Source organism: Panthera pardus, unplaced genomic scaffold (assembly GCF_024362965.1).
Source record: "Panthera pardus isolate Hobbes unplaced genomic scaffold, ASM2436296v1 HiC_scaffold_8, whole genome shotgun sequence".
Lineage (NCBI taxonomy): Eukaryota > Metazoa > Chordata > Mammalia > Carnivora > Felidae > Panthera > Panthera pardus.
Genome location: NW_026527013.1, coordinates 143,633,296 through 143,656,472, shown reverse-complemented (window position 1 = coordinate 143,656,472; position 23,177 = coordinate 143,633,296). Strand labels below are relative to the sequence as shown.

At 40.9% G+C, this 23,177-nt stretch overlaps 1 protein-coding gene across 1 annotated transcript in view; it reads right to left on the bottom strand.

Annotated features, from left to right (window-relative positions):
- Positions 1–23,177, bottom strand: part of SND1 (staphylococcal nuclease and tudor domain containing 1) — a 420,688-nt gene that overhangs the window by 356,418 nt on the left and 41,093 nt on the right. Inside the window, exons 5-10 of the mRNA XM_019452638.2 lie at positions 21,711–21,871; positions 20,885–20,976; positions 20,072–20,230; positions 18,637–18,743; positions 16,263–16,353; positions 3,585–3,698 (exon numbers count right to left, since the gene is read on the bottom strand). Of these exons, the coding sequence (XP_019308183.1) occupies positions 3,585–3,698; positions 16,263–16,353; positions 18,637–18,743; positions 20,072–20,230; positions 20,885–20,976; positions 21,711–21,871 (724 nt within the window). The remainder of the gene's footprint in view (positions 1–3,584; positions 3,699–16,262; positions 16,354–18,636; positions 18,744–20,071; positions 20,231–20,884; positions 20,977–21,710; positions 21,872–23,177) is intronic.

Sequence of the window (23,177 nt, the reverse complement as noted above, 5' to 3'; positions counted from 1 at the left end):
ACAAGGGCACTGGCCAAGGAGACAGAGGCTGAATGGGAGCTGAAATTCAACCGCCATTCTGCTCGCCAAGCCATGTGCCCCGACAAGGGGTGCCCTGGAAGAAGGGGGCACCCCTCTCTAATTTGCACAAGGGCACCATATGGGTTAACAGAGGTCCCGGCCCCAACATCTATGCCTTGAGTATTTGACTGGACTCCCCTTGTAGCTACAAGAACAGATGGTATACAGTAAAGAATATTAAAAACCAAAGACTCCAAGCAGATGCCTGCTCTCCCAGTCATTACATACATGAAGTTATGGATTCACTGGGATCCCCGGGTGATTTACTTTCCGAGACCCACGTTGTAAATCTCTGATAACTTTAAAGTAAGCACAGATCTGGGGAATTCTTTTAGTAGAAAGGAAAGAACTCTGAATCCTCCTGTATAGAAATTGCTAGAACAACATCCACAAGTTCCTAGTCAGCACTCCATTTGCCCCCAGGGCCGTGGTCAACTGGGGCTTAGCAAAAGAAACACCACAACTCCTTCCTACAGATGAGTTTTCATCTAGCATGATCTTCCCTTATAAATGCAAATTACTTTCATGTTTTGTAAATGCAAGCCACCAACGCAAGAGTACTCAAATCCAAACATGCCATTGCCTAGTTTAAAATTCTTCACACAAAAATCTAAAAGTATGGCACACGTTTTCAGCATGTGGCCCCTGCCTAACTCCCAAACCCATTTCTTACTACTCCCTAGCATTAACTACCCTCTATTCCAGTCATACAAAATACCCCATAGTCTCTGAGTATCCCGAGATGCTGACAGGACAAGTGTGATCTGGCCCTGCCTACACTTTGTACCACAGGCATCGTACCCCTCATGCACTATCCACAGTGCCTATTATTCCCTCTTCCCAAACTCACCCAACTCTTGTCATTACTGCCATTTCTGTCAGGAACTATCTTCTCCCCACATTTTACCTAGCTCAGTCCTAGTCACCCTTGAGGCTTTATACTTTACACATCACTTCCTCCAGGAAGCCTTCCCAGATTGTACATTCTTATAAATTCTAAACTTTTCTTTCATAGCATTTCACATAAATGGAATTACTTGTGTATCTCCCCTACTAGGTTTTAAATTAAAGTTCCATGAGGGTGATTCCATGAAAGTTTTTTCCCTGCTGCATTCCCATAGCATCTGCTGCAAAGCAGATACCTGGTAAATACTTATCAACGGCATTCATTTGAATTTCTCAATCTATGCTGTCCATTCTAAGAAGCCACTACCAACAGGTGGCTACTGAGCTCTAGAAATACACTAAAACAAACTGAAATGTGTTCCGAGTATAAAACTATACCCCAGATTTCAAAGACTTACTAAATATCAAATTAAGTAAAATCTCTCATTAACTTTTTCCATTCATTAAGTGTTGAAATAATACTGTTTTGGATATATCAGGTAAAATAAAATGCATTAAAATTGATGGTTTTAATATAGCTACCAGATAATTTTAAATAACAAATATAGTTCATTTGTGTGGCTTGCATTATAGATCTAGGGAGCAGTCGGTGTTTGTCTAGAGCGCCCTTTCTTCCATCCACTAACTTCTCATCCGTGAACACTCAACAGAGGAACCTTAGTTGCTCCTGGGGAGACTCCCGAGTGCCCACTGTAGCTGGGTTCTTCACGGCACCCTGCGCCAATGTACTCAGAGTGCATTATGTTAACTTATGTCTTACGTGACTGCCTCATTAAAATCTTTGAAAGGAATTTAATGAAGAAATAAGAAAAATCATTCTTCACTTCATCTAAGCCGTATATTGTAGACTCTTACAGCTAAGCCTTACTTCAAACTTCCTTAAAATGGTGTAAGATCTCTGGAGTGAACAGAAGTTAAAAATAAAATTAAACACAAAGTGAGAAATAACCTTCCTTGGTAAAGAACAAGGAATTCTATAAACAGGACTCTGCCTAAACTAGGGAATATATTCCAACAACTTCCCATTATCCAGTAGGCTAAGGGAAAAATCCATCCATTACCCCCTGAAGAGTTCCAAAGGCTCCTGGAAAAGCTAAAAATTCTCAGTAGTAGTTCCTACTCTTGAACACCTGCTATTACCTTACCTGAGCTATAACATCCCCACCCTCCTAAAACCTGCTTGAAATTCAGCTACACAGTCTACATTAACATAATGCTTTGGCCAATGAGGCAGGCACAAAAATTAACGTTCAAGAATTTCAAAGTTGTGGTTGCCGTGGGAACCTTAATTCCAACTGCATGGCACAGATGCGAATCGTGGAGTACTCCCAATACTGATAAAACTGGAGATGTCTATTTACTCTGTGCAATGAGGCACAGCTACAGTTACTGAGAGAACCTTATTTTGGCATTTCTAGACTTTCATGCATTTAAATTCTCAACCTTACCACAATACCATTTGCCGCATTAAATTGCCTCCTCTGTGGGGGGACTAAAAGAGAGAACGAACTGATTGGCCAGACATTCAAAGAACCCCTCCTGTATGTGTTTCTTACGCACAATCAGATTCAAAAGACAATCACGATATTTTTATTTTACTCTTATGGGCTGTCTGTAAACTCTCATGCAAATGAAAACAGGGCATGAATTTAAACTTGTAAATGCACCAAGACATGTATACGTGCAAAACATCAGAAAAGCAAATTTCTCCTCTTTAGAACTACAAAAGGGATAAATTAAAGCACAGAGCACTAACGTAAACCATGCTGTGTTTAATTTCCGAAAACTGTCCAAACACCTGCCTGTGGCACCAGCTCTCACAATGGACCCAGTTCTATAACCAGTTACACACTGTAGTTTCACGAGAAGGCAAAAATAAAAGTTGGAAAGTGGTCTGTAAAAACAAGATATCACCAAACAAGTAATTCAACAAAAACTTCAGTCTGTATCTCCAACTTCTCACCACTCATAACAATGGAAAGAAAATGAGCAGAAAATTTACAGCAAAACTGCCTGCAGACTACCAACTCAATAGTTTTCTTCCTAAGTATTTCTCAAAACTGATATACCCCAATAATACACATTGGTTAGGGAAGCACCTTTGCTGCCAAAAGATCCAACAAATAGCACAAAACAGTATAACTAATAATTTCAGTTACCACTTGCAACAGACGAAGCAGGTGACCCCAGAGAATACATACGCCAAGATTCATTTCTTCCTCGAACAAAAACATACAGAACTTTCAAATCAAAATGACCAGTAGAAACAGGCCTTCCATTCATACACATGAGATATAGACCTTCTCCTCTCCTTATTCTCAGAGAAGAAAATCTTGTTAACAAAACTTACTGCCGCCTCATGTATCCTGGCCCTAACCCCTCTCAAGCCCCTTAGAGCAGAATGCCAGCAATGCCCACCCAAAACAAAGCAGATCAGTGAATGTGGTTCAGAAGAAACTGACATCTGCCCAGCCAGGCTGCAGATACTAGGAAATAATACTTTGGAGAATTAAAATATCGTCTGTGAGCATTCTCACACATATGTACCATATTTAAGTATTCTCCAGCTCCTTCCTTTTGATTTTTGAAAAGAGGCTCCACTCCTTCCCCATTCTCACCTGTGTATTCTCCCCTTCCAGCCTCGGTGGTCGAATGCTGGACAGGTGGATGGTCTTGTAGTCACCAGAGTTCAGCTTCACAACAATGGCATCTGCATTCAGCACCTGCATCACCTGTGGGCAAGAGGCAAAAATGCTCAGACCTGCTCAGATGGCCCACCTCATAGCACACATGCTAAGGAGAAAGACCCACCACAGTCATAAGGAGAAAAGTCAGATCAATAGCCATTTGGGGCATTTCAATATCATCCTTCACGGTACAACAATGTTGGAGAGAACAATGCTATAATTATCAGTCCCCAAAGACCTTATTATGATTTCCCTATGAGGCAAAATCTGTATCGTTCACAAAGATGTGAAGTTAACTGACCAAGACATGTAGTTAACTACAAAGCTTACAAACTGGAAATCTCGTCTCTACATGTTATTCATGATTTTCCTTGAAACAGATTCTAAAATCAAAATTCCTTACTCAGTGTGAATCTAGGAGATGAAGCAAGGGCTGGATAGAAGATATCAGCACTAGGTAAGAACCAAAACAGGATGCCCCAAAAGAGAGCAGAAAAATCAAAGGCAAGTGAAGGGCAAAAAGAATTGTCATCACAGCATGGTAAAGGAGAGGCTCAGCTGTTAATCTCGGGGCAGAAACATTAAATTGCTAATATATTACTTCAACTACTCTAAAAGCCAACTTTTCAGAGCACTACTATGGGCAACTTTGTTTTAGACCCCAGTATCAGAAACACTGGAGCCCACTCTCAGCTAAAAAAGATTAACTTCCACTCTTGGGTAACTTCCAAAGATATCTATTCAAAGTGCAAAAGCACAAATATTCCTCTGAGGAGATTATTAGAACATTCCACCAAGGTGTACAGAATAAAATCGCACTGAAACTGGCCTAGGATCACATCAGGGTTACAACTAGAACCCGTAATTCAGCTAGTGGTCTACAATTCACCTGATTATATTCAGAGCCTGTTGTTACAAGGCTATTCAGGGGTTTTTTGGGGGGTTTTATTTTGTTTGTTTGGTTTTTTTTAAACCAGTAATACTTTTTTACAAGGTAGCTATTGACTACATATCACTGTCACCATCCACTTTGTCTGCAGAATCAAAACCAACTCTTCCAGGCTTCAATCAGGCCCCATCAGGAGCCAACAGGCAGCTGAACAAACTACAAGGTCAGCTGCCACAGTGAGGGCAGACTCGCAAAATTTCCCTCCTCTTTCAAGCAAGAAACAAAAGGAGCTAGACTCGCCTTTGCTATGGTGGATATCACACTGATAAGTATCCTAAAAGAGCCCTCACTATTCTCTAGAAGGCTTCATATCTTTTAAAACAGAATACACCCATTTACTTGCAGACTCCTGCCCCCCACCCCCAAAAAATGGCTGTTCCAAAGAACCAACCAACCACATACCAGAAAGAAAAGACTGATTTAACGAACAATCTGAACCAAGTGAGAAATTATACATGACAGGAAATAGCAGGAAAAAAAGCACCATCAGACAGAATGAATGAAAAAAGAAAGATGACAGTTGGAATCAAGCTGTAGTCCATGGAAGGCTGACTATGACTGGCAGATGGGAAGGCATCCCCAGGTTCTACCATAAGTAATGAGCAGCAAGTGCAGGGAAAAACAGGCCAGTGATCAGAAGAGTAATGAAAGGTCTGAGAACCAACAGTGTAGATTAGGAGAGAGGGTATTTTTAATTTTCAAGTACGTAAGATTAACTTGCAAACCTCAATGTAGGTTGGTTAGTTAGTTAGTTAGTAGGTTAGTTAGACTAGAAAAGCTAGTCTAAAATTGCCACAGCCATTCTGCTTTAACCTTTTTGATAGATCTGAGAATCGCAAAGGCTAAACACTAAAACCCAGACAGCCAGAACCCAAAACTCACCTGGCCAGAAAAAATTAGTCAAGTCCCCAGGCAATCAAAAGCATGAGCTGTGGTGGGTGACATGAGGACCACAAGGTCAGGGCTGGTTACCTGCATATGGGTGGTACCAACGTCTATAGGACCCTCCAAATCAAAGAGCCCCTTACACCAGCCCAATCATGTAGGACTTAGAAAACAGCCCAGAAGGTACAACCAAAAATACAGATTCACTAACAGAAAGAAAAAACACACCTTCCCATTGCCATCTAGACATTAATGCCAAGCAAAAATGCCCATCACGATGGAATCTTCCTCCCACTCCCTAAAGGCACCAGTAGCAGCTTGGACAACTGCACAAAAGAGACAGACCACAGCTAATGATTTCTCTATTCTTCAAAATCCCACATTTGGGTAAAAGGAGAAGTATCATAAAATGGATGATAAAACATTCATGGGCCAAAGAATCCAAGATACATGCTATTCTGCTATCCTACCTTCAAACCAAAGAGAAGAAAAATTCCATAAAGCCACACCAAGCAAAGTAGCTAGTATAGCAAATCAACACTGCTCCTCCCTCAAAAGTACAGGACCACCATCTCCAATGCACACACCTCACAGTATTTGCTAAATCTCAATGATGGACAGAGTTACACATTCCTCTCCCACCAAAACTCTTATTAAATTATCAAGTGCCAAAAACATAGGGAAATTCCCATAATCAAGATGTGAGAAATATCTAGACATTCCCCACCCCCTAGTTGTGCTCAGAGAGGAATAAAACCAGGGAAAGCATCGTAGTGCTCACATCTTCACCCCGATTATAGAACGTGAAGATCTAAGCGTACCCCTGTGATAAGTTACTGGCATTCGTCACCCCTTATAATGTGTTAGCAGCAGCGGCAGCAAATGGATTCTTAGAGCTGTAAATTTCAGGCCTCGGCAACAGCCTCTCTGCTCGGCATCTCCCTGATTAGAAACCTCCTCTTCAGGAACTGCACGCTCTGATGCTGGCAACTGAACGAGGCCCGGCTTTTGGATGAAGAGGTGTGTGGTGAGTGCATGTGTGTGTGTGCCCATGTGTGTATAAGTGAGGCTTACGACTTTTTATTCCTCTTTAAATTGTGTCATTACTGTCCAGAGAACAAGCAGCTCCTGAGCAGAGACACGGAAGAAGCAATAAAATAGTGGTTATAGTCACGTACTGTGCAATAAGTAAAATGCAGAGTGGATTACTGTTCAAAGCCTACTCATCAGCACTGTTGCAGACCGCATTTATAACCGTGATATTTCTTACGGTGCTTTTCACCTGGATAAGTCCATGTATGTCTACATCGCTCACTCTCTCCACAAGCCAATAGATCCTTAATCAGCCCACCCCTATACACACCTACCATACCACACACTCCAGGAGATAACCTAAGGGACAGGTGCAGAAGTCTGCACAAAGTCACTAGCTGGACTCGAAACACTAGACCTAAACCCAATGTCTCCATTTCTTGAAGTTCCAGCTGTAAAAGGAAAAAATGAGTGGCTTAATGATGATGAGTGTAGGCTAAGGGCTGCCACAAGTCAAGAGAACTGCGGAGTTCTGTCAGGGGCAAGCGACATCCATTCCCATCTCTGGCCAGCTGCCACACTCCCCATCTGCAGAGCCTGTCCACCGTGCTCACTGGGAGGCCAAGAAACTACTGTTCAGCTTCATAAACCCCTGCAGCATATATAAAATGAGCAAAAAGAGCCAACAGTTTCCTGAGCTTCAGAGATCCTCAGAATAGCTCCCCAAACGCAACTACCAATACTCCCAAAGCTGCCTAAATTATCAGTGCTGGACAAAAATAAAAGGACCATCAGCGCACACTGGGGCTTCTATGGATGCCACCAAGGAATGGCTTTGACGGGGCCACTGAGAATGGGACACCAAATCTGAAATCATGACACTGGGCTGCTTCTCCTACTCCCTACGACTGTATGCTAGGTCTCATCTCCCCAAAGCTAATCATGGAAACACAACTGAAGCAGCACCGGAAGCAACTAAAAGGAAGCGACTAAAAGTACGCCACAACTGTTACAGCAGTGGCCTGGAGCTGTTCCCCAGAAGGGTACAGCTGCCAGCCTGTACCCTTGACAAAATACTAAGCATGACAATGTCTTGATACAAATAAGTCCAGGCACCTGAGCATGAGCAAGCAGACTAGTCAATAGTAAATACTTAAAAGGAAACCAGGCATCAGACAGATTCCAACAGATGGGGCACTCTTCAACATGTCCGCCCAGCACTTCTCAAAACTGTCACGGTCATCAAAAGCAAAAGAAGTCCAGGGCACCTGGGTGGCTCAGTTAGTTAAGCATCAGACTTGGGCTCAGGTCATCATCTCACAATTTGGGAGTTTGAGCCCCATGTCGGGCTCTGTGCTTTCAGCACAGAAGCCTGCTTGAAGCTCTCTGCCCCTCCCTCGCTCGCTCTCTCTCTCAAAAATAAATAAACATTAAAAAAAAAAAAAAAAAAAGGCAAGGGAAGTCCGAGAGACTGCCACATCCAAAAGGGCCCTAACAAGACATGACAACTAAATCGAGTGTGCCATGGTAGAGGAGATTCTGGAACAGAAAAACAGAGATTAGAGAAAAACTAAGGAAATCCGACTAAAGTATGGACCTCAGTTGATAATAACATACCAATACCGGTACGCTAACTATAATAACTGCACCATACTCCTGTCAGGGAGCAGAGCAAACTGGGATGAGGGCAGGGGTAATGTGGGAACTCTGCCCCATCTGCCCAATTTTTCTGTGAATCTAAAACTTGTTCTAAAAAATAAAATTTTTTATTTTATTGAATTGAAAAGGCCAGGTAAGTGTTTTTTACAAATCTTTTCTAATTCAATTTTTATTTTCTTATCAGCAAATCAGTTTACTAATGTAAGCTACAAACCAAGTCTTGATCTCTTTTTGGTGCAGAGGTCACCTTCCAAACCAAACCATCCCCAGAACTTCCTCTTCACCTGAAAGCCCTATGGCCGAAGCCCAGGAAATTCTCATCACGTTACCAAATGCAAACATAACAGAAGAGTCTAAATAATGCCAAAAATATTAAAAGGTGTCTTTGCTTAAAAACCATCTCCGAGAGACATGATAGTGAACTCCATTCAGAGCTAGGACCAGAAGCACAGCAAAAAGCTATCAGGGCCACACCAAGTAAGTCCTAGAGTCCACTGTGTGCATCCATGGATAGCTTCAACCTGACCTCCAAAACTGCACGTGGCCACAAGTCCAGACAGTTAACTACTTAGAGTAATCTCCCAGATGGAGCCCTAGAGGGCAAGCTCCTTGAAAGCAGGAACCACTTCTCATTCTTCTGCTTCTTCCCAAAGCAGAAGGGCTCTAAGCAATCACTTGGTAAGAGAACTGAGCAAGAGTCCTCTAACCAGGCAGGGCAGTGAGAAGACTCCACCTCCTGAAGACATGCTGTCACTCCCCAGCCCTGCCACCACCCCTGAGTGTTATTCAGGTCTATAAAATCAGCAAGGCCCAAGAATCCAGCAGCAGGGACAGGGAAGCCAAGCCACGTGCTCAGGGGACCATATGGCTACAAACAGCACAGTTCAGCTAAAACGCCACAGGGAAGGCAGGCAGGAAACTGGCAAGCCACGACAGGCACAAAAGTCTCAAGCAGGCTCAGCTAATCGCTGTGAAGTGAACATGCTTCTCTGCTAACCTGGAGAGACAAGGAGAGCCCTCGCTTGCATTTCCTTCCTTAAAAAGTGACACAGTTTAAGCAGAGGATGGAACACATTCTTTCAGTAGACACCATGTATCAATACTTTGTTGAGTTTCAAGTTTCTCAGAAGTGAGACTCTTGGCCAGCACATCTCATCTACAGTATCAGTTCCCAAAATCACCTACAGGACCTGAGAGGCACCCAGTTCAAGAGTTCAGGTTACCTTTTGCAGGCTTTTCAGGCTATTTAGCTGCTCCCTATACAATTAACTTCTAGGGGACAGGGCAGGCGACTGCGAAAGAGAGAACCACGATTTGTTCAGGCCTTACAGTCACATGAGCCTCAGAGAAGTATCCTTTAGCAAAAACTTGTAGGACGGTCAGAGTGTTTGTGAAGTCCCAGGGCACCTTAGGACACCTCTAGGTTCTCTTGAAAAAGTAGCACAGTATTAACAGACATTTTAAATCAGGTATATGACTACAAAACCGCTGGATTCTAGGTTATGAAAAGAATTGCAGATCACTTTTTTTCCTACTGGCTATAAGGTAGTATCCCGTGCTCTACAACAGAGGATGGCAAACTATGGCCCAAGGGCCATCTAGCCCACTGCCTGCTGTTGAACATAAAGTTTTATTAGAACGTAAACAGGCCCATTCACTTACATACTACTGTCTCTAGTCTCTTTTCTCGCTATGGTAGCAAAGTCGCATAGCTTCAACAGAGACTACATGGCCCACCAAATGTAAAATATTTACTATATGGTCCTTTAAGAAAAAATTGGTCAACCTATGTTCTACAACATATTAGAAAATGAACACACATAGGGAAATACATGGTTAACATTCCTGGAAAACTATTTGGCAAATATGCTGGAAAACATTCTTATGGAAATAATTGCCATTTACATAGAGATTTATTCCGTTTTCTAAATAATGGAAAAATTATACACTATATGAATATCGACCTATTGGGGACTGGTTACATAAATTATGCAGGCTCACAATGGAACATTATGAACAAACTAAAGCAAGCTCAAACATTTACTTTGGCGCCCTCCCTAAATACCTTTAAACAAAAATAAAGGGATTTTGTTGTTGTTGTTGGCCCTAAGTCCAATAGGACAAATATAATGGGAGAAAAGACTATGGCAACAAAACACTGGAAGCTAGAAAGCAGATGGATGAGTGGTAACAGACTTCACAGATTCACAAAAGCTAAATCCTGAGCCAGTGATAAGAAAACATAATAGCCAACCTGATTTATACTGCAGACTTCCCCCACCCACCAAGACAAAGAAACTGTCAAATCAGGAATCTCAAGTAGAGATGAAAATGGGACCAAAACCTAGACTTGGTTTATGTAAGAAGCACCTGGATTTTAAGATATATACCATAATTCCCATATATAGGTTCACTAATTTTAACCCAGTGTTTGAGACCTCATTCTTAAATAAGAAAGATAACCAAAGATCGCCAGGCATCTAAGGAAAGCCTCTAATATGAAAAATAAGAGACCAAAATAACCGAAGAGAATTAAAAACAACATGGAAAATATAGACTATGCAAGGAAATTTTTCAAAAAATTATGATTCTTCAGAAAGTTAATAGAAGATATTTTATCTCTGGAAGAAGTGATATTACTATTAAAAAATAACAAGATAGACACATAAATCAACAGAATGGAATAAAGAGCCCCAAAATAAATTCATGCTTATGTGATCAATTAATCTACAACAAAGGAAAAAAGAATATACAATAAAGATGGTCTCTTCAGTAAACAGTGTTGGAAAAACTGGTCAGCTACATGCAAAAAGAATGAAATAAACCACTTCCTTACACTACACACAAAAATAAACTCAAAATAGATTAAAGACCTAAATGGAAGACCTGAAACCATAAAAGTCTAAAACACACACACACACACACACACACACACACACACACACACAGAGTAATCTCTTGGACATCAACCTTAGCAGTATTTTTCTCTGGATCTGTCTCCTCAGGCATGGGAAACAAAAGCAAAACAAACTATTAGGACTACATCAAGTTAAAAAGCTTTTTACATAGCAAAGGAAATCATCAAGAAAATGAAAAGGCAAACTACCAAATAAGAGAAGGTATTTGCAAATAAAATATCTGATAAGGGATTAATATCCAAAATATATAAAGAACTCCATAGAATTCAACACCAAAAAATAATACAATTTAAAAATGGGCAGAGGATTTGAACAACATTTCTCCAAAGAAGACATACAGATGGCCAACAGACACATGAAAAGATGCCCAACATCACTCATCACCAGGAAAATGCCAATCAGAACTACAATGAGATATTACCTCACACCTGTCAGAATGGCTAGTATCAAAAAGACAAGGGGGGTGGGGCGCCTGGATGGCTCAGTCGGTTGAGCGTCCGACTTCAGCTCAGGTCCTGATCTCACAGTCTGTGAGTTCAGCTCTGTGCTGACAGCTCAGAGCCTGGAGCCTGCTTCGGATTCTGTCTCCCTCTCTCTCTGCCCCTCCCCCGCTCATGCTCTGTCTGTCTGTCTCTCTCTCTCTTTCTCTCTCTGTCACAAATAAGTAAACATTAAAAAAAAAAGGCAAGAAATAACAAATGTTGGAGAGGATGCAGAGGAAAGGGAACCCTCGTGCATTAGTGGTGGGAATGTAAATTGGTGCCGCCACAGTGGAAAACAGTATGGCGGGTCCTCAAAAAAAAAAAAAAATCAAAACTAGAAATACCATACAACCCAGTAATTCCATGTCTGGCTATTTACTCAAAGAAAATAAAAACACTAATTTGAAAAGATATATGCGCTCCTGCTTATTGCAGCTTTATAACAGCCAAGATATAGAAGCAACCTAAGTGCCCACTGATAGATGAATGGATAAAGATGTGAGATATACATATATATACTATATATATGATGTGGAATATTACTGCACCATAAAAAGATGGCCATTCACAACAACAGGAATGGATCTAGAGGGTATCATGCTAAATGAAACAGTTAGAAAAATACAAGTACAATATGATTTCGCTTTTTAGATTGAATCTAAAAAAACAAACAAACAAACAAAAAAACACAAGTGAACAAGCAAACAATCAAGACAGAAACAGACTCATAAATACAGAGAACAAGTTGGTGGTTGCCAGAGGGTAATGTAAGGGAAAGTAAGGGAAATGGTAAAGGCAAAATAGGTGAAAAGGATTAAGAGGTACAAACTTGAGGTTATAAAAGAAATAAATAATGAGGATAGAAAGTACAGCATAGGAAATATAGTCAATAATGTTGTAATAACTTCATATGATGATGGATGGTAACTACTCTTATCACAGTAAGCACTGATGTATACAACTGTTGAATCACTATGTTATATACCTGATACTAATATAATACTGTATGCCAACTACATTTCAATAAAAATGAGAGCCATTCAGAGGAGCAAAGACCAGAAAGGTCTTAAAATACAGTATCATAAAGAAAACATTTGGTAGCAGGGCTAAAAGGTAAATACGAAGAAATTTAGGAAGAACAAAAGACAAAGATGAAAACAGGAGGCAAAAATTAGAAGACCAGTCAACAAAGTCAAAAATCCAAACAGGAGTACCAGAAAATAGCAGAGAAGCTAGTTGGAAATCAACAACAAAATAGTTAAAGTTCCCAGACCAGACACAAAGAGCTAAAACTAAAAAGAATACGCTCACATATGGCTAAAACAGTGCACCACTGAGAAATTTCAGGATAAAAAAGCAAGTGCTAAGACCTTGCGGAAAGAAAAACCAAATCATCTGAGGAGGAGAAATCAGAATGGTTTCAGAGGCAAATGGTGAAGATATCCAAAGATGACAGCTCCAGAACAGTGAGAAGAAGAACAAAAGAACTAGTCCAGATTGGTATAGGTCACAAGGTTCCTGGAAAATATAATTGAAAAAGATAAAATTAACAGGCTGAATCAATGTCTTTAGAGAAGATTTAGGTAGAGTCTAGGGGTTGAATTAATAAGTTCATTAAAAAAACAAACTTTTAAAATTATTAAATCCAGGGCAAACAAAAAGTTCTGCAGAAAATGAAAAGTAGCCACAATATGCTATAGGGCTCAGTAGTTATTAGCATTTGCAAAGTAAACATTGAACCAGAATTAGAATATAGTCCTATTGCAAGGATTAGGAAAAATACATGCACACCCATGTGAATCCTCATCTTCCACGGTATGAAGGAAAAGGGTTGTGCCTAAAACTGAAAAATTAAGAAGGCAACATAAACATTTTATTCAAAGATACGGACTAGCCAAGAACTGAAAATGGCTGCCTCAAGAAAAAGGAAAACAGACTAGTACATTTCTTAATAAGCCCACAGAGTTCTTTAAACTTTTATGCATTAAAAATAAAAGTATAAAAACTTAAAAATTATATACAAAAGAATATAGCTCAGTACTACTCAAAAGTGGTTGCCAGCCTGCAATGAGAGTAGGAGCTTGTACCAGAACATAAATCAACCACATCACTGAGAACATTGCTGGTATTTTTTCTGTAGCAAGCTTTTCTTGATGAAAGAAGCAATGCCTTGATTTACATTCTGGCTCAAGCGCCTTATATCCTATCAAGGCACTACGAATAGGACTGGGAAGGATCAAGGGTCAGCACACTTTTCTGTACAGGGCCAGATATCAAATATTTTAGGCGTTGCAGACGATTCTGGTCTCTGTCACAACTACTCACCTCTGCCACTGTATTACAAAAACAGCTACAGACAACATGGAAATGGACAGACATGGTATGTTCCAATGTATTCATGTCACTGAAATTTAAATTTCATATAATTTTCATGTGCCACAAAACATTTTTTTCGACGTAAAATCCACCCATACTTCACAGACCATACAAAAACAAGTGGAGGGCCAGGCTTGGCCCATGGGCCATCATCTGTCAACCGCTGGGATAAACAGTGTAATCAACTTAAAAAAAAAAGTCTGTGTGATAGTAGTTTCATCTAGTATGAGTGTTTTTCCTTCTCCTTTTCATGCTTTCTATTTAAAAAAATAATAATAATGCTGAAGAATTTCTAAAACTCAAGAAGTTTTGAAACCATTTACCTACCTACCTACCTACATTTCTCTCTACTCTAGAAGCAGGCCTATATCCAAATGACCTAAATTTATATTAAAGATACTTACAGGAGAATGGCTATTCCCCTTAACCCTCAGATGGTTTTTAGAGGCAATTTCCTCTACTCAGCATTTTAACAAATGAAACTTCATTGTAACGAAGAAAGCCTCACTCTGTTTTAAAACAAAACATATATACATATCCTGGGATCCTAGATTAAAACAAATAAACAAACAAACAAAACAAAAAATAAAACAAAAAAAACAACCAGGAGAAAATGTGCCAGCTCTTCTCTAGTTACCAATAAAGTCATATTTAAGAAAAATACAAAGCTACTGACTCAATCATCTACTCTTTCAAATTTCTTTTTTCAGCAATGCATTAGTTCCTTGACCAGCAAAAGCCTAAAACCTTGCAAAATTTTCTGGGTTTCTCTTATAAACTCAGTTTCTTTTTTGTTTTTTAATGTCTATTTATTTTTGAGAGACAGAGAGACAGAATATGAGCAGGGGAGGGACAGAGAGACAAGGAGACACAGAATCCAAAGCAGGCTACAGACTCTGAGCTGTCAGCACAGAGCCTGACGTGGGGCTCGAACTCACGAAACATGAGATCATGACCTGAGCCAAAGTCGGACGCTTAAACCGACTGAGCCACCCAGGCACCCCTCTATAAACTCAGTTTCAACTGAAGACGGTCTAGCAGGGACAGTACAAGATACGGGGACCCTCCTAAGCCTCATCTATATCACAAATATCAGACCCTCTCAGAGTGATGATGGTGAAAAACAGAAGACATGCCTCCCTTGCTGAGTGAATGATCGCCCTTTCACCGTGTAGCTACAGTCTTAGAACAGATGACAGGAAACATAAGCAAAACCAAGTAAGTTCCAATTAGGTAGAACAGCCATGTCCAAGTTTCCAAGCTAGTGCGACCGGTCCTCACACAGAAAGGAAGCAGGGGTTCATTCTGGTCTGTACCAAGACTTGGAAGATGCATGGGGGAGTATCCAACCAGGAACTTTTCCCTAAATAGGATAAAAGACCTAATTATGGTTAGGTCTCAAAGACCCAATTATGGTTAACCTGACAGCTGCCTGGAGACCACCTACGACAAGAAGGAAGGAAGCCACTTGAGCACTCTGTGACTTATTGCTTTGGGCATCATAAAAAAGAAAGTGAAGAAATTCAGCCAATTCCTCAGAGACTGTTAAAATTTGACCATTCGAAGAGAAACCAGTCCTGGATTTTTTAGGCTGACAGCGCCACCTAGTGGTATTCCATCTTCAACTCATTTGGGACAGCCACCTCTCAGCAGATATAGATATGTTAATTAACTTCTTTTAGTTCAGGAAAACAAAGCTTAAAGCATCTCTTGCCAAAAGTAAAAATAGATTGGAAAACATGACAGCACTTTGGTAAAGTGAGGAAAACAGGTCTACCGCTCACGGTACCAAAGCCAGCAATGAAGAAAACACTCAGCACTGCTGATGGACCCAATCTACTGAGTAGCACTAGTTCCTGTCAAAGGAATCCATCCCAGGACACTTCAGGAGAGCTCTCTGGAAAAAAACATCACGTGAGAAAAAACTCAAAACCACGAGAGTCCCAAAACAGAAAGAAGAGAAACCTGAGGTCACACACACTTTGACATGGGAACTCTAAGAGAAAGCCATTTGCTAGGCAAATAGAAGCCCTACAATATGAGCGATCTTTCAAGGTGGCAAGGTCCACAACTTTAACTCATGAACTCCTAATGAAGTTACGCAAATTTATGACAAGTTCTTATGGTTTCTAATTCCCCTGCAATAAACACATGGATGTACACAACCCTTACACACACAATCCACACACCACTGGCTTGCCTTAAAACAGAAATGCTTCCAGGCCTGGCTTGATGGTTCAGAGATCACTGTATTGTCACTAGCCTGACAATGTCCACTATGCATCTCAAGACGCTGAGAATGACTCACCTTGGCAACAAACTGCTTGTCCTTTTGGTCCAAATTAGCAGTAGGAGCCACATAGTCTCTCCATATTCTCAGCCTGCGTTCCTTGGCAAACCTGGCAACAAAAACAAGGATGCACATCATTCAGACAGAATAGGTCAGCAAATGGAACCCGCCATCACCATGGGAGCAAAGAGTACAGCATCCTTCTCTAACTCAGAGACACGACACCCAAGGGAAAGGCCACCGGTCAAACCAGAACAGAGTATGAAAGCAACAAGAAGTGTACCGCAACTGGCATCCAAGACATACACGCCCCTGGCTGGCTGACCGGGATCTAGGTGTGCAGCCTTTCTAGCCCGGACAGTGCAAGTCCACCTTGAATCAGCTCTTTAGCTTATCCAGCATCTCCTCAGTGACTAGTAAATGCCACGCACTGGAATGACAAACACAGAGCAACTGCTCTCAAGTGGGAAGAACACCCACATCCAAACAAACAAATGTATTTTTTTAAAAAGCATAGGCCTGCTCAATTTCCATTTGAATTTAAAAAAAGACTATCAGCTAACCAAATCACCTTTGTAGTACACCTGAAGAGTAAGAAAAGGGATAAGAAGCCACTAGGAGTTCACTGACAAAAGTGCAAAAACTTGTTGGCAAAAATCTGTTTCATGGTACTAAAACCATCAGGCATTTTTTTCAGTCAGGCTAAGAGAGGGAAATGGAATATGTGCAAAAATTTTTTAAAGCCAATGAGCAGCTAGATTTACAAATAAGCTTTTTGTGTTTTGTAATTACAAGTCTTTACAAATAAACGGATACAGGTCAAAGGGAAAGGAATGATTATTTCTGAAAACAGTACTGCCACTTTTTAAAAGAAGCACTAAAAGGAGAAAAAGACAAAGTAGCATGTAGTGGCTGTAAAATACATAAAATACTTTGATAGAGATTTAACAATGCAAGCAAGTCAAATACAGCATGCAAAACAGCAGGCAAGTAATCACATATTATTGAGATATGATTTGCATTCCTTAGTCTAAACCTGTTTTTTAATGATGTGCCCTCCTAAAAATCCATAAAATCTACAGATGTTATAAAACATGTAGATACTACTGCCATTGTACTCACTTTCTTCAAAGAGAGGCAGGACCTTAATGCAAAAAAAAATTATCAACGAAAATTATATTTAGAATAATGGATTTACAGGGTTTTCTGAAAACAAAAAAAAAATTCTGAGCATCACAGAATAATCAGAGGTATTTGGAAAGCTGTATTTGTAAGAGTATTTTATCTTTTGAATTTAGCTGTGGAACATAAAGACTAAAAAAATGTTATAGAACCATGGTGTTTTTAAATCAGATACGCCATATCTAATGGCCCAGATTATAATCTACTTTTATAAAAAGTTACAACTATTTCTGCTTATAGGCAAAGAAGGATATGAAAGATCCAAGGGAAGAAAATTATGGTCATACAATTCATGTTCTTGTGTATCTCTGAGCTGTGTACCTCAAAGGCCAAAAATGTAAAGTTATCCAGACCATTATAATTCTATGATTCTGAAACAAGCCATACAACACACCTTGAGAGTGAATCATTGTCATCAGTGGTTGGTGGTGTTCTGCTTAAATGCACCCTGGGAGATGGTGGCCAGGACTTTCCCCAAATATCATCTCTATTCACCTACTCTTGCTACCTGCTTCATGGTCTTCCATTTACCCTGTCAAGTGAATGAAATTCACCTACGCCCAGAAATTCTTGACCTCAATACTTGAAACAGCCACCTAATCTTTGGAATATCGACTACTGTTTTCCTGGAAATAAGTTTCTTCTACATCTGCTTTAACCATGAGGCACCAAGCTGAAAACATGACAACAGTATCTCATAGTTGCATTAGCATTTTTAATTGACACGTGCTTCAATAAATGAGGGCATGAGGCTTCATAACAACACTGAACGGTCCTGTTTTAGGACCCACAGGCTCTATGTTTCCATCCTACCCCTGGCTCCAGCCTGCCTGTTAGGGAGCAGCCAGTAAGTGACTGCATCATCTTCAAACGAGCCTCAAGCTATTTCATTCCAAATGCCTAAAATCCAGAATTTAAGTGAGATGCTTGGACAAAAAGTGACCCAAAAACATTAAAGCAGCAAATCTGGTGAAGAACAATTTCTAAGTGAAAATCTAGGCCCTCAATGTACAGCAGAGAATCAGACAACTAAAGACTTACAAGTAAACCACTCCTCTGTAAGATCCTACCCTTTTGTGGAATTTCCTTAATCCGTTACTGAAATGTAACAAATACTGACACAGATAGGGGAGAAAAGACCAATAGATTTCTTTCCCTAAAAATCCTAAATAAGATCCCTGGGCTAGAAGGCTTCCCTAACAGACCTTACCTCTCAGCTGCCCTCAGCTTTTCTGCTCCCCGAGTATAAACTGCAATCGACCAATCCACACAGCGTGCAAAACCTTCCTTCAGGAGGAGCTCTGTGATGTTGCCATTCTGAAAAACAAGGCACATGAAAAGGCAGGCATAAGAGAATCCATTTCTCTAGACTTCTGAAATTAACAGCCACAATTTATACTGCGGTTCACTGAAGAAGGAAGGAAGGAAGGAAGGAAGGAAGGAAGGAAGGAAGGAAGGAAGGAAGGAAGGAAGGAAAGGAGAGGGTAGAGTTTCTCTCATTAGGAAACCAGCCCCAAGATGAGACACCCCACTCTGCGGCTCCTCCTAACAGCCTTGGCTTCCCATCCCCACAACACCTAACACAGTAACTCTCACTTAACAGGAGTAAGATAAATGTTAATGGCATTGAATGGAATTGACGTTTCAATAGCTCTTCTTGTGGGCAGAGGAGGATGTTAATCTTTAGTAGAGATTACACCTCATTATTTCCTTCCCTAAGATCAGCACTTACTCCCCTTTTCATAAGGAGAGAGCTGAAGAACAGGCTCAGGAAAGGAGTAACTTCAGCTGCATTTTGCCCAATGAATTACAACTCCCATTCTACTGTGCCACAGAGCCATCTGGTAGGGCCCCGGCAGACAGCGAGTACTCCAGAAGAAACAGACATGACCCTGGCACACTCCAAACCAAGTGTCCCAGCCTTCCACAACGGCCATCATGAAAGAATTCTCCAGCCAAAGAATAAGAGGAACCGGAGTTTATTCTGTACTGGACATAGGGAACAATAATGAAAATGCATTTACACTTGGGTGTTATAAAACAAGGTCATTTCCTTTCCGGGAGAAATCCACCTACCAAAGTCTATGCCCAGGTAGAACGGATAATCACAACTAAAATAACATAAAGAACCTATTTCCGACTCAAAAGCAGAGTCAGGAGGTAACTGGATTAGGCCTGGGGTACACAAAGTAATTTTTCCATAGAAAGGATTCCTCATCATAGTTCTACCAATACTTTAAAAAGCTACCTTCTAGACCTACATATAAACCTCAGCAATCCTATTCCACACGTTTCAGTGCCACTTCTCACCTGTGTGGCAGCCTCGCAACTTTCTCTTCTCAACATCAAGGACCAACACTTGAGGAAATGTCAAGAGCTCCTCTTCTTACGAACTCAAAAGTTGAGATCCACTTTCTAAAAGTGAGTAGTAGTTCAGCAGATTTGTCCAACTCTATCAGCTAACTAATATCTCCCTAGAAAATGTCTCAAAAATCAGATGATGATCCTGCCAAGATCTTTAAATGGCTCTTAAATACAGAGAAAAAGAAGAGAAGCAAACCACAGGCCATCAAACACCAAATGCACACCCCACGCCCCCACCCCCATCCAACCGCACACAGCCCAGTCTGCATGGGCACACTCACTGGATGAAGGATGGTACCCAGGATGTTTTGGTTGTGGCAGCTCTCCAGAATGATCTGAACATCTCTCTGAAGTAGTCGAGACTCGGTGAAAAATTTGGCCTCTGCAGCAAAAGGCTCTGGTGTTTCACTGCCATCTGCCTCCCGTCGAAAAGTTGGGCACTAAAGCAAAGGTAAAGTAGGTGGGTAGTACAGCCTAAATGTGAGTGCCAGGCACTCTCACCCCACACCAAACCAGCCAAAGCCACAAACTCCACAAAGCTAAACCAGGTAAGGTCTCAAATCAGGCCTTGTAACCCCTTTTTTAAAACATATTGGTAAAAGTGACTAGAAATAGATCTTCTCAGACTTCTTGGTAAGGCAAATAAACTCAGGTCACTATCATGAGGAAATTTTAAATTATAGTTGAAAATGACCCCTTGCCAAGAAAAGATTCATCAATGCCTAGGTTTTAAATTCCTGATTTTTTAAAAATCAAAAATGGATACCCCACATTGAGACAAACCATTCTCAGCAAACATCAGAACCTCCCGTCTCTCTGGGTCTCAACAACCTCTCCACACAGCCCACTCCAAACAGACACTGAGTACTTTAAAATAGTTTTTTAAAAAATCTTTAAAATAATTTTCTAATCTTATTTGATCTAATGAGAACAGTCCCACTGCAAAGCTTACAGTATACAGTACTCTAGTCAATGTTAATGGCCCATACTAGGAAGAGTCAATAAGTCCAAAATCCCAGAGTAGAAGAATCCACCTGTCACTGAACGCTTCTACAAACCCTATATCCACCCCATAGCCCAGTGTATGGTCTGACCTTGATCCCTGACAGCATGACCGTAACCAGGTAGTAATCTGGGAGGAGCAGGGCCCTGACCACACTGCCGTCCCGCACATGCTCGATGATAGCTGTGTGACAGAAAAAATAGCTTAAGTCATTAGCAAAAGTCATGCCAGGAATGAACAATACCCAACCAAGCTGCATTTAACACGGTTCATCTCCCCAAAACCCTCAGAAAGCCTCCCTCTGAGAAGTGACAAAGCACTGGGAGATCACAAGTGTGCACACAACAGACTCTTCTACAAACTACTCCTGGGAATACAGATTAGACTGACTTCTCCATCTTCTGAACTTCCTGGGATCTCACGGCTCATCCCTGAGCTTTGTTATCCGTAAGCTAGGATGCTTATCTGAGTACCAGGTGCCAGCAAAAAAATAATGGGTCAGATCTGTTAATAATTTTACTCAGTCTGTAGTTAACCGGGTCTCAAACCTGGGCCAAGAACTATAGCGTGTGTGTGTGTGTGTGTGTGTGTGTGTGTGTGTGTGTTTACATCTTTACAGAATATACATTTCAGGGAAGTTATTTAAGCAGCATCTTTTAGAAAACAGGAAGATCCCCAATGTGGAAAATTACCAGCAATTTACTACCCTGCACCAGCAAAGGACTAACTTCTGTCAAAATATACCTGATGTAACCTATGTAAACTGCATTCAAGTTACCTTCCAATATACCATGGTGTTGTTGCACTCTTAACAATTCCTTTAGATACCAAGTAAAATAGTTTTGGTAAACCTCAAGAAACTTGAGAGCAAACAGAAATCACCCTGCATCATGTCGGTCTTTTCCCACTAGCCTCACCATTGACAGGCTTCTGATGGTGCGAGTCCACAAAGTGCCTTGGGTTCTCAATGGTGTACTTGAGGTCCCGAATAGTATGTGAACCGTTCCCCTCACTCCACATCCCTTTCTTAGCTGCCTTTGCTTGTTCCTCACATTCCGAAAGCCGGTTCTGCTCAGGACTAGGACGTGAAAAATAAACACGTGTGGGTTAGTGAGTTCACAACAAGAAGGAAAAAAAATCAGGCTCTTCTTTGAACTCTTTCTTCAGCATCTGCTCCCCTTGAAGATACCAAAGCACTCGTTTCAGATCTATGGCTGCAGACCCAAGCCTATAACCAGAAAATCACCATGAGTGCAATTTCCGGATTCCAGACTTGTTCCCTCAAACAACAGATTCGCTCGTAAGAGCATTTAATGAGAAGATACAAAGAACACACATCTCAGTACTGCCACCATCAGTGATTACAAGAGAACAAGTTGGTGGCTCACAGGGAAGCCACTCCAGGGGGTACAGCTTCATTTAACCATCCCAGAATCAGGAACTGGAATCCAGGCAGAGCTCAGCAGGACACAGCACAAAGAAAGGGACTAACAATCATCCTTACTGCTCTTGTCTACAGAACAGGGCTGGGGAATGCAGAGCAAATACTGTTATTATAGATGTCACCCCAAAACTACTTACACATTCAATAAGACCAGCTCAGCAAAAACAGTTTGAATAACCTCCATTTTGAAAATGGAAGACTCCTTCTTCATGAAGCAAGAAACCAAATATATAGGAGAACAGCCAGAAAGCCAAAAGATAGACCAAAAAATAAAGTGCATGCTCTCGCTAGCTCGGTTGCGCGTGTGCACGTGCGCGCTCTCTCTCTCTCTCTCTCTCTCTCTCTCTCTCTCTCTCTCACACACACACACACACACACACACACACACACACACACACATGAGATAAAGGAAACTGTGAACTGCAGGGCCTTTCCACAATCTCAATACCTTAATGGTGACATTAATGGCTGTATGCATAAATTCAGTCTCCCACAATGAGCAGTAGGGATACCGGAACAGGGATCCCTGACCTACAATTTCTCAAGCCAGAAGTCTTCAGTACTGTTGTATACCCCTTCCCCCCAAAAAGGACAGTCACATCGTTGGGGACCCAAGATTGCAAACAGAATTCAATAAAAAAATGTACTTCAGAGATAGAAAGAAGCAAACATAGAAACCGAGAAAAGGAGAATTTAAGTAAAGACAGCTTCAGAGAAAAAAAGATTGGGACTCCAGGGGAGATTTCTTTGTTGAGATGGTACAATATAGGTATGGGCTTCTGAAAAATTTTTCATTCTAGTTGCAAACTGGATTCCTAAAAACTACTGCCAACAATAATCATGCCAACAGTCCTTAAGATATAACTTCAGCATGCTTCCAAACACCACCTATGACAAATGTTTTTATTCATTAAATTCCCACATGCTCACTCCCCAAGTA